Below are 15255 nucleotides of genomic sequence, written 5' to 3' on the forward strand. Positions count from 1 at the left end.
TCGAGGGGCCAAATGGCCAACTCCTGCTCCTATTTCTTATGTTCTTATGCTCTATTACAATGCATAATAAATAATATGAATTTATAATGCAAATATTAATGATATATTACAACGCATAATAAATAAAATAAATCAGCAATGCAAACATTAAATATGATAACAAATGCATAATAATTAATATTAATCAAAGATGCATATGTGGAACATCTATCACAAATGCATTATAAATAATATGAAACAATAATGAAAATATTCAAGAATCATTACAAATTCATAATAAATAATATAAATCCATAATGCAAATAATGAGGATCTATTATAAAGGAATAATACATTATATCAGTCAGTGATGCAAAAATTAATGATATAATTTATTATGCATTTGTAATTTATGAAGCAACAATGCAATATTTCAGCTTTATGAATAACATCAATCAGAATTGCAACTAATAAATATATATGACAAATGCATAATAATTAATATTAATCAAAGATACAAATGTGAAATATCTATCACAAATTTAGAATAATAAATATGAATCAATAATGCAAATATTCAAGATCTATTACAAAGGAATAAGTTATATCAATCAGTAATGGAAAAATTAAAGATATATTACAAATGCATAATAAATAATATCAATCACAGATGCAAATGTGAAATAGCTATCACAAATACATTATAAAGAATATAAATCCATAATAAAAATATTAAATACTATACCAAATGCATAATAATTAATATTAATCACAGGTGCAAATGTGAAATAGCTATCACAAATACATTATAAATAACATGAATCAACAATGAAAATATTCAAGAATCATTACAAATGCATAATATGAATTAGTAATGAACACAATAAAGATACAGGGTATATATCAAATGCGTAATACATTGTATCAATCTGAAATGCAAAAATTAAAGAGTTACAAAGGCATAATAATTAATATTAATCAGTAATGCAAATCTTAATCACTATTACAAATGCACAATCATTAATATAAATCAACAATGCAAGTGTAAAATATCTATCACATAATAAATAAATAATATAAATGAATAATACAAATATTTAAGATATATTAAAAATGCATATTGTATAATATGAACAATAATGCAAGTATTAAAGTCTCTTACAAATGTATAATAAATATCAATCAGTAATGCCAATATTAAATATCTATTACAAATGAATAATAAATATCAACAACAACAACTTATATTTATATAGCGCCTTTAATGGAGTAAAATGTCCCAAGATGCTTCACAAGTGTGTTATAAGACAACAATTTGACACTGAGTCAAATAACCAGATGACCAAAAGCTTGGTCAGAGAGGTAGGTTTTAAGGAGCGTTTCAAAGAAGGAGAGGGAGGCACAGAGGCGGAGAGCTTTAGGGAGGGGATTTTAGAGGTTGGGGCCCATCAACTGAAGGCAAGGCCACCAATGGTGGAGCGATTATAATCAGGGATCCACAAGAGGGCAGAATTAGAGGAGCGCAGACATCTCGGGTGTTGTGAGGCTGGAGGAGATTACAGAGATCGGGAGGGGCGAGGGCCATGGAGGGATTTGAAAATAAGGATGAGAATTTTGAAATTGAGCCGTTCCTTAACTGGGAGTCAATGTAGGTCAGCAAGCACAGGGGGTGATGGGTGAACGAGACTTGGTGCGAGTTAGGACTCGGGCAGCCGAGCTTTGGATGATCTCAAGTTTACGTAGGGTAGAATGTGGGAGGACAGCCAGGAGTGCTTTGGAGTCGTCAGGTCTAGATGTAACAAAGGCCTGGATGAGGGTTTCAGCAGCAGATGAGGAGGCGGGCGATATTACAAAGGTGGAAATAGGGGGTTTTAGTTACGCTGCGAATATGTGGTCAAAAGCTCATTTCAGGGTCAATAATAACACCAAGGTTGTGGACCGTGTTGTTCAGCCTCAGACAGATGTTAGGGAGAGAGGTGGAGTCAGTGGCGAGTGAACGCAGTTTGTGGCGGGGCTAAAGACAATGGCTTCGGTCTTCCCAATATATCATTGGAGAAAATTTCTGCTCATCCAGTACTGGATGTCGGACAAGCAGTCTGACAATCAACTATGCAGCTATTAAATATCTATCACAAATGCATAATAAATAATATCAATCAATAATTCAAAAATTAGATATATTACAAATACATAATAAATATGAATCGATATTACAAATATTAAAGATATATTATAAATACATAATGAACCGAAAATTGCGGCCTCTCCAGGTGAGTACGACGTGCACACACAAAGAGACTTCGCCAACGCTGGTTCTCAGCGTGCAACGCATCCCCGGGAGAAGGACATCCGCGGAGCAGAGATGGGAGCTATTTGCCCAACTCTTGCCCAGCGAATGTCCTTCAAACTCTTACACCTGGTAAAAGCAGACGTACAGCTTACTTTTACCAGCGTAAGAGTTTTAAGACAGAGAAAATAATATATGTCATTACTTGTAAGGGCATAAGGCAGTCAAGGGTTACGGGGAGCAGGCAGGGAAGCCAAGATCAGATCAGCCATGACCTTATTGAATGGCGGAGCAGACTCGAGGAGCCAGACGGCCTACTCCTGCTCCTATTTCTTCTGTTCTTATTTTTATATTTAAAAACCTGTCTATGAAGGGAAGTTTATTTTGAACACTATTAAAACATTTTTTTTAATTCACAAAACTAAAGTTTTCTCTCAAACATTTAATTTAATGCAATTTATATTAACTTAAAAAATGAAGTGTTTTCTTTATTTATGTCGGAGTTTCATTTGATTTTTGGGATATTCTCACTGACAGTAACTGAGCTCGGAGCTCCCATTACTATGCACGAGAATACGACATTGCGGTTGGTGGTCCAGGCCCGCGTGATCCCGGGATACACATACGATCCTGAAAGGCATGTTCCCATACGCTGGACTGAGCACAAGTCTACGTTCCTCCGGGACCACCAGGTATTTTCATAAAAAGAATTTCGGTCGGAGGCGTCCGCCCGTGAGAAGCCTCCATCGGCAATTTTCCCCCAATAGATAAGATCAATAATGCAAATATTAAAGCCCATTACAAATCCATAATAAATACTAGCAATCTGTAATGGCAATATTAATGATATATTAAAATGCTGAATGTTTACATTTGTTCAGTAATTAAGAGTATGTGTAATATTTTGTATGTACGGCACAGAAAGAGGCCATTTTGCCGAGCTGGTCCTAACGCTGTTTATGTTCCCCACGAGCCTCCTCCCACCCATCTACATCGAACCCTATCAACATCTCCTTCTATTCCTTTCCCTCTGTGTGCTCATCGAGCTCAGCCGTGAATAATCTCTGCCTCTCGCCTCAGCCTCTCTGTGTGGTGACGAGCTCCATATTCTCACCACTCTCTGGGTAAAGAAGTTTTCCCAAATACCCCACTGGATTTATTAGTGACGATCTTATATTGATGGCTCCCGAGATCTCGTCTCGCCCATAAGTGGAAACATCTCCGATACGTTTATCGCATTCATTTTAAAGACCTGTATCAGGTTCCCCCCTTCAGCCTTCTCCTTTCCAGAGAAAAGAGCCCCCACCAGTTCAGTCTTTCCTGGGAGTTATAACATCACAGTTCTGGTATCATCTTGTCAATCCTTTATCGCACCCGCTCCAGTGCCTCTACATCCTTTTTGTGTAATATGGAGACCAAAACTGCACACAGAAATGATGGAATACCTATCACACATCCATAGGTTTTAAATCTGATCAATAATTAAAAGTATAAATAATAGGAATGTAAGAATTTCAATGTGACCATGTTTGAATCTCCCAACTCAGATTTCCATCCCTGTCACAGCCCTAAAACTGCCCTGATGAAAATCACAAACCAGAAGAACTTTGGGAGGTTTCTCTACATAAAGACATTAAATAAACACGGTGCAGTTTGTTTATAATGACAATGACTTACTCAGGTAACCCAGAATCAGCAGCAGAGTCCTCATCGTACTGGTGGATATTCTGGAAGTAAACACAGGGAATTATTATTGGAGAGAGTTGAGGGGATAGTGGGGTCCGAGGGAACTTTAAATAGGGAGTTGGACAGGAATCAGTGGGTATATCAATTTATAATTGGAGAGCTCCACCTCTCTCCCTCACTGGGACCCTACAGACAGAGGTGAGCTCTATCTCTCTCCCTCACTGGGACCCTACAGACAGAGGTGAGCTCTACCTCTCTCCCTCACTGGGAACCGACAGCCAGAGGTGAGCTCTCCCTCTCTCCCTCACTGGGACCCTACAGACAGAGGTGAGCTCTATCTCTCTCCTTCACTGGGTCCCTACAGACAGAGGTGAGCTCTCCCTCTCTCCCTCACTGGGACCCTACAGACAGAGGTGAGCTCTCCCTCTCTCCCTCAATGGGACCCTACAGACTGAGGTGAGCTCTATCTCTCTCCCTCACTGGGACCCTACACACAGAGGTGAGCTCTATCTCTCCCTCACTGGGACCCTACAGACAGAGGTGAGCTCCACCTCCTTACATGTCCTTGATAAACCTTGTCTCTCGATCCAGTCTCCCTGTGTAGACCCCCTCCATTACTGAGCCCTGTATCGGGACAGGGCAAGAGGTACACACCTGAATCCCTACTTAGCAAGTGACAAACCCCTGAGCTGGTGTAGAAGCCCATTCATACCCGACTGCTTACCAGAGTCTCCAAAAGCGGTGTCTCTGTGTGAGATGCAGAGAGTTCTGATCACCTGCAACCTTCTCAGTCCCAGGTCCAGCCTGCTGTGAGCGACGTCAGGCTCAGTGACAGCTGATATAACCACCCATCACATCAGATTCACGTATGACTGACGTCAGTGCTGGTTGGCTTAAACCGTATTGTTGATCAATGATCTACAATGTGGTAGAAACCATGCAAATGAAAGACTTTCAGTGAAAGGACCTGAGATAGTCGAATAAATGAACATCTCTCTGGGCCCATGGTAACCCCAGTTGGGCATTGCTCCTGTAACAGAACTTGTCTTCAGCTGCCCAGCATGAAGCGTGTAGGGACAGTGGGACTGGGGAGATCTGAGCATGTTATGGTCAGTATTGGGGAATGGTGTGTATTGGGACTGGGGGGGGGGGGGTCTGAGCATGTTATGGTCAGTATTGAGGAATAGTGTGTATTGAGACTGGGGGGGGGGGTCTGAGCATGTTATGGTCAGTATTGGGGAATGGTCTGTGCGTGTATTGGGACTGGGGAGGGTCTGAGCATGTTATGATCAGTATTGGGAAATGGTGTTTATTGGGACTGGGGAGGGTCTGAGCATGTTACGCTCAGTATTGGGGAATGGCGTGTATTGGGACTGGGGAGAGTCTGAGCATATTATGGTCAGTATTGGGGAATGTTATGTATTGGGACTGGGGAGAGTCTGAGCATGTTATGGTCAGTATTGGGGAATGGTGTGTATTGGGACTGGGGAGGGTCTGAGCATATTATGGTCAGTATTGGGGAATGGTGTGTATTGGGACTGGGGAGGGTCTGAGCATGTTATGGTCAGTATTGGGGAAGGGTCTCTGTGTGTATTGGAACTGGGGAGGGTCTGAGCATGTTATGGTCAATATTGGGGAATGGTGTGTATTGGGACTGGGGAGGGTCTGAGCATGTTATGGTCAGTATTGGGGAATGGTGTGTATTGGGACTAGGGAGGGTCTGAGCATGTAATGATCAGTATTGGGGAATGGTGTGTGTGTGTATTGGGACTAGGGAGGGTCTGAGCATGTTATGGTCAATATTGGGGAATGGTGTGTATTGGGACTGGGGAGGGTCTGAGCATGTTATGGTCAGTATTGGGGAATGGTGTGTATTGGGACTGGGGAGAGTCTGAGCATGTTATGGTCAGTATTGGGGAATGGTGTGTATTGGGACTAGGGAGGGTCTGAGCATGTTATTGTCAGTGTTGGGGAATGGGCTGTCTATTCTTTTTTATTCATTTATGGGATGTGGGCATCATTGCCAAGGCCTGCATTTATTGCCCATCCCTAATTGCCCCTTGAGAAACATAGAAACATAGAAAATAGGTGCAGGAGTAGGCCATTCAGCCCTTCGAGCCTGCACCGCCATTCAATGAGTTCATGGCTGAACATGTAACTTCAGTACCCCATTCCTGCTTTCTCGCCATACCCCTTGATCCCCCTAGTAGTAAGGACCACATCTAACTCCTTTTTGAATATATTTAGTGAATTGGCCTCAACAACTTTCTGTGGTAGAGAATTCCACAGGTTCACCACTCTCTGGGTGAAGAAGTTTCTCCTCATCTTGGTCCTAAATGGCTTATCCTTAGACTGTGACCCCTGGTTCTGGACTTCCCCAACATTGGGAACATTCTTCCTGCATCTAACCTGTCTAAACCAATCAGAACTTTAAACGTTTCTATGAGGTGCCCTCTCATTCTTCTGAACTCCAGTGAATACAAGCCCAGTTGATCCAGTCTTTTTTGATATGTCAGTCCCGCCATCCCGGGAATCAGTCTGGTGAACCTTCGCTACACTCCCTCAATAGCAAGAATGTCCTTCCTCAAGTTAGGAGACCAAAACTGTACACAATACTCCAGGTGTGGCCTCACCAAGGCCCTGTACAACTGTAACAACACCTCCCTGCCCCTGTACTCAAATCCCATCGCTATGAAGGCCAACATGCCATTTGCTTTCTTAACCGCCTGCTGTACCTGCATGCCAACCTTCAATGACTGATGTACCATGACACCCAGGTCTCGTTGCACCTCCCCTTTTCCTAATCTGTCACCATTCAGATAATAGTCTGTCTCTCTGTTTTTACCACCACAGTGGATAACCTCACATTTATCCACATTATACTTCATCTGCCATGCATTTGCCCACTCACCTAACCTATCCAAGTCACTCTGCAGCTTCATAACATCCTCCTCGCAGCTCACACTGCCACCCAACTTAGTGCCATCCGCAAATTTGGAGATACTGGTGAGCCGCCTTCGTGAACCGCTGCAGTCCGTGTGGTGAAGGTGCTCCCACAGTGCTGTTAGGGAGGGAGTTTCAGGATTTTGACCCAGCGACGATGAAGGAACGGCGATATATTTCCAAGTCAGGATGGGGTGTGACTTGCAGTGAAACTTGTGGGAGGTGTTGCCCTGATGGTTCCAGGTGTATATTGGAACTTTCATGGACACTGAGTGTTAGAAAGAGAATACTCACAGAATAAATCCCTCCCATGTCAGGAATGGGCCAGTCACCTTTATTGACACCAGGATTTTCATATCCAGATTTTTCTAATTGACTGCCATGGTGGGATGGATAGCTCAGTGATATAACCACTAGATTACTATACCCTTAGTAATCGCAAGCTTCTTGCAGCAACTGATGGCTCACGGTTGCATAAACCAGACATATTCCCTGGAGTAAAGTAGATTAAGGGAGGATCTAAATCTGGATCTCTCTCCCCAGAAAGTTGTTGAGGCTGGGGGTCAATTAAAAATGTCAAAACTGAGCTTGATCGGTTTTGTTGGTAAGGGTATTAAGGGACACGGAACCAAGGTAGGTAGATGGAGTTAGGGTACAGATCAGCAGTGACCCAGGTGAATGGCAGAGCAGGCTCGAGGGCCTGAACAACTTCCTCTTGTTCCTATATTCCAAAGAGCTCTCTCTCCTCACTGTCATTTGCATATGTTGGTCAATGTGCTCCTGTGGCCTTTTGGAGATCCGACCTGTGATATGATATGAACAGATCATTGTTCTCAGTCTCTGACAAACACAACAACCTCACACTTTGTAAAGGCCAACATTATTTCACCTCCAGCACACAGCAAACCACATTCAAATCGGTTCGTCAAAAAGGTGCCTCTATCCGGCAGACTCTGAACTGACAATGGGCCCAGTGTGGGACTGTGTAACTTCCTTTTGTCCTGGTGGTAACTCACGGGCATTGACAGAATCAGCAAGTTGGGGATGTGGGGGGTGGTGGAGATTGAGGAATCTATCGGGGACCAGGCCTCGGGCATGCGGTGGCTGAGAGTGAGTTGGAAAGTCAGTCAACCCGCTTCAATTGCAATGTAACATTGAGAGGGTCAGAGAGAGGGAACGGGGCAGAGCGAGAGAGGGAGAGACAGACAGATAGAGATACAGTTAGAGTTAGAGAGAGAGAGAGAAAGAGGACAGAGAGAGAGGGACAAAGAGTGAAGGACACAGAGAGAGGGGCAGAGAGAAAGACGCAAACACACAGACAGGGAGAGAGAGCGACAAAGAGAGAGAGAGAGAGAGAGAGGACAGAGATAAAGATTGATGGAGAGCAATGGAGACAGAGAGATTGACAGACAGACAGTCGTGGAGAGCTAGAGAGAAGGACAGAGACTAAAAGAGAGTGGGACACAGAGAGAAAGAGAGAGTGAGAGAGAGAGAGAGAGAGAGAGGGAGAAGCAGAGAGAAAGAGAGCGCGAGCGAGACAAACAGAGAGAAACACAGAGTGAGAGAACGAGAGAGAGACCGAGAGAAAGTCAAAGAGAGAGAGAGAGACAGAGAGAGAGAGACAGAGAGAAAGAGAGTGAGAGAAATCGAGAGAGAGACAGAGAGAAAGAGAGTGAGAGAGATCGAGAGAGAGACAGAGAGAAAGACAGAGAGAGAGAGCGACAGAGAGAGAGAGACAAACAGAGACACGGATAGAGAGAGAGACACACACACACACAGACAGGCAGGCAGAGAGAGAGCGAGAGAGAGGGACAGAGAGAGAGGGACACAGAGTGAAGGACACAGAGAGGGACAGAGAGAAAGACACACACACACAGTGAGAGAGAGCGACAAAGAGAGAGAAGAGAGAGAGAGTGATACAGAGAGTGGCAGAGAAAGAGACAGGGAGAGAGAGACAGAAAAAGACAGCGGAACAGAGAAAGAGAGAAAAGGACCAAGAATGACAGAGAACATAAGAACATAAGACATAGGAGCAGGAGTAGGCCATTTGGCCTCTCGAGCCTGCTCCGCCATTTATGGCTGATCCGATCATGGACTCAGTTCCACTTACCCACCCGCTCCCCATAACTCCTTATTCCCTTATCGTTCAAAAAAATGTCTATCTCCTCCTTAAATATATTCAATGACCCAACCTCCACGGCTGTCTGGGGCAGGGATTTACAAACCTCTGAGAGAAGAAATTCCTCCTCATCTCAGTTTTAAATGGGCGGCCTATGAGGAAATATCCTCTCAGCATCCACTTTGTCGAGCCCCCTCATTATCTTATATGGTTCTTCTGAACTCCAGTGAGTACAGGCCCAACTTACTCAACCTATCTTCATAAGATAACCCCCTCATCTCTGGAATCAACCTAGTGAACCTTCTCTGAACAGCCTCCAATGCAAGTATATCCGTCCATAAATATGGAGACCAAAACTGTACGCAGTACGATAGGTGTGACCTCACCAATACCCTGTACAGTTGTAGCAGGACTTCTCTGCTTTTATACTCCATCCCCCTTGCAATAAATGCCAACGTTCCATTTGCCTTCCTGACTACTTGCTGTACCTGCATACTCACATTTTGTGTTTAGTGCACAAGTACGCACAGGTCTCTCTGTACTGCAGCACTTTGCAATCTTTCTTCATTTATATTATAATTTGTTTTTCTATTATTTCTGCCAAAGTGGATAACCTCACATTTTCCCACATTATACTCCATCTGCCAAATTTTTGCCCACTCATTTAGCCTGTCTATATCCTTTTGCAGATTTTTTGTGTCCTCACAATTTGCTTTCTCACCCATCTTTGTATCATCAGCAAACTTGGCTACATTACACTCAGTCCCTTCATCCAGGTTGTTAATATAGATTGTAAATAGTTGGGGCCCCAGCACTGATCCCTGCGGCACCCCACTAGTTACTGGTTGCCACCATGACAAATGACCCATTTATCCCGACACTCTATTTTCTGTTAGTTAGCCAATCTTCTATCCATGCTAATATATTACCCCCAACCCCATGAACTTTTATCTTGTACAGTAACCTTTTATGTGGCACCTTGTCAAATGTCTTCAGGAAATCTAAATACACCACATCCACTGATTTCCCCTTATCCATCCTGTTCGTTACATCCTCAAAGATCTCAGCAAATTTGTCAAACATGATTTCCCTTTCATAAAACCATGCTGACTCTGCTTGATTGAATCATGTTTTTCCAAATGTCCTGCTACTGCTTCCTTAATAATGGACTCCAGCATTTTCCCAACGACAGATTTAGGTATTAAGCTCCTCCCTCCCTATAGCTCCTTGATTATCCACTATTGAGATGTTTTTAGTCTTCTACCGTGAAGACTGATACAAAATATTTGTTCAAAATCTCTGCCATTTCCCTGTTCTCCATTATTAATTCCCCAGTCTCATCCTCTAGTGAACCAACATTTACTTTAGCCACTCTTTTCCTTTTTATGTACCTAAAGAAACTCTTACTATCTGTTTTTATATTTCATGCTAATTTACTTTCATTATCTATCTTTCCTCTCTTCATTATTTTTATAGTTCTTTGCTGACTTTTAAAAGTTTCCCAATTTTCTGGCCTCCCACTAGTCTTGGCCTAATTGTATGCCATTCTTTTAAATTTGATACTATCCCTTATTTCCTTAGTTAGCCACGGATGGTTATCCCTTCTCTTACAGTCTTTCCTTCTCATTGGGATATATGGGAGAGAGGGGCTGAGAGGGCAAGAGAGAGATGGGACAGAGAAAGAGAGAGAGAGAGAGAGAGAGAAATAGGAACTGAGAGAGAGAGAGAAAGAGAGAGATAAAAATAGGAACTGAGAGAGAGCGAAAGACAGATTGGAACAGGCAGAGTCGTACAGACAGGGATGGACAGTGAGAGAGAGGGAAAGATAGAGGGAGAGAGACAGAGAGACACAGATAGATGAGGCAAGGGTCAGAGGGAGAGGGAGATAAAGAGAAAGGACAGAGAACGTGAGAGGTACAGAGAGATTCAGCGACAGATAGATACACAGAGACAGAAAGAGAGAGAGATAGAGAGAGAAATGGTCAGAGTTGAGACAGGGAATGAGAGAATAAAAGAGAGAGACAGAGACAGTGAGAGGGAGAGAGAGGAGGACAGAGAGCGACAGGGGAGAGAGAGATAGAAATACAGAAAAACGGAGAGATACAAAGAGAGGGACAGTGTGGTGTATGTAACACGCAAATCACTGACTCCACACGGTCTGGTGTTGATCTAACTGCTGTGACCTTAGTCCTTTATTGAACAGCTCCAGAGTGCTCCACAGGTGTGGTGGGCAGCCTTTTATACTGCCTCGTGCAGGTACTTTCAGGTCTCCCACCTGTGTTGCACCATTGTACTTATCATACATTTAATGTACCAGAGCAATACACAACCGACAGAGTGAGGGACAGGGAGAGAAGGACAGATACAGAAAGAGGGAGGGAGAGGGACAGAGGGAGAGAAGAAGCGAGGGAGAGAGGAGAGAGATGGAGAGATAGAGGGACAGAGAAGGGGAGAGGGAGAGAGGGACAGATGGAGAGAGGGACAGAGAGAGAGGGACAGAGAGAGAGAGACAGGGAGAGAGGGAAGGACAGAGAGAGAGGGACAGAGAGAGAGAGGGACAGGGAGAGAGGGACAGGGAGAGAGGGACAGAGAGAGAGGGACAGAGAGAGAGGGACAGGGAGAGAGAGAGACAGGGAGAGAGGGAAGGACAGAGAGAGAGGGACAGAGAGCGAGGGAGAGAGAAAGAGGGACAGAGAGTGAGAGACAGGGAGAGAGGGACAGGGCGAGACAGATAGGTAGAGAGGGTCAGGGAGAGAAGGACAGAGAGAGAGAGACAGGGAGAGATGGACAGGGCGAGAGATACAGGTAGAGAGGGATAGGGAGAGCCGGTCCCACACTGCAGCAACACACTGAGAGGCTGGGGATTCCAGCAGTCGGTATGATGATGATGATCAGGTCCCACACTGCAGCAACACACTGAGAGGCTGGGGATTCCAGCAGTCGGTATGATGATGATGATGATCAGGTCCCACACTGCAGCAACACACTGAGAGGCTGGGGATTCCAGCAGTCGGTATGATGATGATGATCAGGTCCCACACTGCAGCAACACACTGAGAGGCTGGGGATTCCAGCAGTCGGTATGATGATGATGATGATCAGGTCCCACACTGCAGCAACACACTGAGAGGCTGGGGATTCCAGCAGTCGGTATGATGATGATGATGATCAGGTCCCACACTGCAGCAACACACTGAGAGGCTGGGGATTCCAGCAGTCAGTATGATGATGATGATGATCATTAATATACAGTGTACAAGGGAAATCAGGGATAGCATTAAAGCCAAGGAAGTGGCATACAAATTGGCCAGAAATAGCAGAGAACCCGGGGACTGGGAGAAATTTAGAACTCAGCAGAGGAGGACAAAGGGTTTGATTAGGGCAGGGAAAATGGAGTACGAGAAGAAGCTTGCAGGGAACATTAAGACGGATTGCAAAAGTTTCCATAGATATGTAAAGAGAAAAAGGTTAGTAAAGACAAACGTAGGTCCCCTGCAGTCAGAATCAGGGGCAGTCATAACGGGGAACAAAGAAATGGCGGACCAATTGAACAAGTACTTTGGTTCGGTATTCACTGAGGAGGACACAAACAACCTTCCGGATATAAAAGGGGTCGGAGGGTCTAGTAAGGAGGAGGAACTGAGGGAAATCCTTATTAGTCGGGAAATTGTGTTGGGGAAATTGATGGGAATGAAGGCCGATAAATCCCCAGGGCCTGATGGACTGCATCCCAGAGTACTTAAGGAGGTGGCCTTGGAAATAGTGGATGCATTGACAGTCATTTTCCAACATTCCATTGACTCTGGATCAGTTCCTATGGAGTGGAGGGTAGCCAATGTAACCCCACTTTTTAAAAAAGGAGGGAGAGAGAAAACAGGGAATTACAGACGGTCAGCCTGACATCGGTCGTGGGTAAAATGATGGAATCAATTATTAAGGATGTCATCGCAGTGCATTTGGAAAGAGGTAATATGATAGGTCCAAGTCAGCATGGATTTGTGAAAGGGAAATCATGCTTGACAAATCTTCTGGAATTTTTTGAGGATGTTTCCAGTAGAGTGGACAAGGGAGAACCAGTTGATGTGGTATATTTGGACTTTCAGAAGGCTTTCGACAAGGTCCCACACAAGAGATTAATGTGCAAAGTTAAAGCACATGGGATTGGGGGTCGTGTGCTGACATGGATTGAGAACTGGTTGTCAGACAGGAAGCAAAGAGTAGGAGTAAATGGGGACTTTTCAGAATGGCAGGCAGTGACTAGTGGGGTACCGCAAGGTTCTGTGCTGGGGCCCCAGCTGTTTACACTGTACATTAATGATTTAGACGAGGGGATTAAATGTAGTATCTCCAAATTTGCGGATGACACTAAGTTGGGTGGCAGTGTGAGCTGCAAGGAGGATTCTATGAGGCTGCAGAGCGACTTGGATAGGTTAGGTGAGTGGGAAAATGCATGGCAGATGAAGTATAATGTGGATAAATGTGAGGTTATCCACTTTGGTGGTAAAAACAGAGAGACAGACTATTATCTGAATGGTGACAAATTAGGAAAAGGGCAGGTGCAAAGAGACCTGGGTGTCATGGTACATCAGTCATTGAAGGTTGGCATGCAGGTACAGCAGGCGGTTAAGAAAGCAAATGGCATGTTGGCCATCATAGCGAGGGGATTTGAGTACAAGGGCAGGGAGGTGTTGCTACAATTGTACAGGGCCTTGGTGAGGCCACACCTGGAGTATTGTGTACAGTTTTGGTCTCCTAACCTGAGGAAGGACATTCTTGCTATTGAGGGAGTGCAGCGAAGGTTCACCAGACTGATTCCCGGGATGGCGGGACTGACCTATCAAGAAAGACTGGATCAACTGGGCTTGTATTCACTGGAGTTCAGAAGAATGAGAGGGGACCTCATAGAAACGTTTAAAATTCTGACGGGTTTCGACAGGTTAGATGCAGGAAGAATGTTCCCAATGTTGGGGAAGTCCAGAACCAGGGGACACAGTCTAAGGATAAGGGGGAAGCCATTTAGGACCGAGATGAGGAGGAATTTCTTCACCCAGAGAGTGGTGAACCTGTGGAATTCTCTACCACAGAAAGTTGTTGAGGCTAATTCACTAAATATATTCAAAAAGGAGTTAGATGAAGTCCTTACTACTAGGGGAATCAAGGGGTATGGTGAGAAAGCAGGAATGGGGTACTGAAGTTGCATGTTCAGCCATGAACTCATTGAATGGCGGTGCAGGCTCGAAGGGCCGAATGGCCTACTCCTGCACCTATTTTCTATGTTTCTATATTTCTAGGTCTCACACTGCAGCAACACACTGAGAGGCTGGGGATGCCAGCAGTCGGTATGATGATGATGATGATCGGGTCTCACACTGCAGCAACACACTGAGAGGCTGGGGATTCCAGCAGTCGGTATGATGATGATGATGATCAGGTCCCACACTGCAGCAACACACTGAGAGGCTGGGGATTCCAGCAGTCGGTATGATGATGATGATCAGGTCTCACACTGCAGCAACACACTGAGAGGCTGGGGATTCCAGCAGTCGGTATGATGATGATGATCAGGTCCCACACTGCAGCAACACACTGAGAGGCTGGGGATTCCAGCAGTCAGTATGATGATGATGATCAGGTCCCACACTGCAGCAACACACTGAGAGGCTGGGGATTCCAGCAGTCAGTATGATGATGATGATCAGGTCTCACACTGCAGCAACACACTGAGAGGCTGGGGATTCCAGCAGTCGGTATGATGATGATGATGATCGGGTCCCATGCTGCAGCAACACACTGAGATGCTGGGGGCGAGGATCCACTGTGCATATGCAGACAGTGTTTTCAGCGCGGGACGCTGGCTTCGCCCCTGACTCAACTGGCCAAGCTGCGCGAAGACCCTGGAGAGGCCAGACAGCGGCCAAAGTGGGGAGCAATTTTGTCGGAGCACGTTTCAACGTAGAAAAACGGCACATCTCCGGTGAATGCGTCAAAAAAAGGGGTGGGCCAATTTTGAGACCAATGTTTCTACTGATAGGGGAGACTAGAACTAGGGGGTATAATCTTAGAATATGGGGCCGCCCATTTAAAACTGAGATGAGTTGTAAATCTGTGGAATCCGCTGCTTCAGAGAGCTGTGGAAGCTGTGTCATTGAATAAATTTAAGACAGAGATCGACAGTTTCTTAACCGATAAGGGGATAAGGGGTTATGGGGAGCGGGCGGGGAAGTGGAGCTGAGTCCATGAT

General features: G+C 44.7%; 1 protein-coding gene across 1 annotated transcript in view; it reads right to left on the reverse strand.

Moving 5' to 3' along the window:
- Nucleotides 1–4751, reverse strand: part of LOC139273769 (protein TsetseEP-like) — a 42756-nt gene extending 38005 nt beyond the window's left edge. The window contains exons 1-2 of the mRNA XM_070890879.1: nt 4677–4751; nt 3944–3993 (exon numbers count right to left, since the gene is read on the reverse strand). Coding sequence (XP_070746980.1) covers nt 3944–3977 — 34 coding nt within the window. The 5' untranslated portion in view covers nt 3978–3993; nt 4677–4751. The remainder of the gene's footprint in view (nt 1–3943; nt 3994–4676) is intronic.
- Nucleotides 4752–15255: the final 10504 nt, after the last annotated feature.

This window comes from Pristiophorus japonicus, chromosome 1 (genome assembly GCF_044704955.1).
Source record: "Pristiophorus japonicus isolate sPriJap1 chromosome 1, sPriJap1.hap1, whole genome shotgun sequence".
NCBI lineage: Eukaryota > Metazoa > Chordata > Chondrichthyes > Pristiophoridae > Pristiophorus > Pristiophorus japonicus.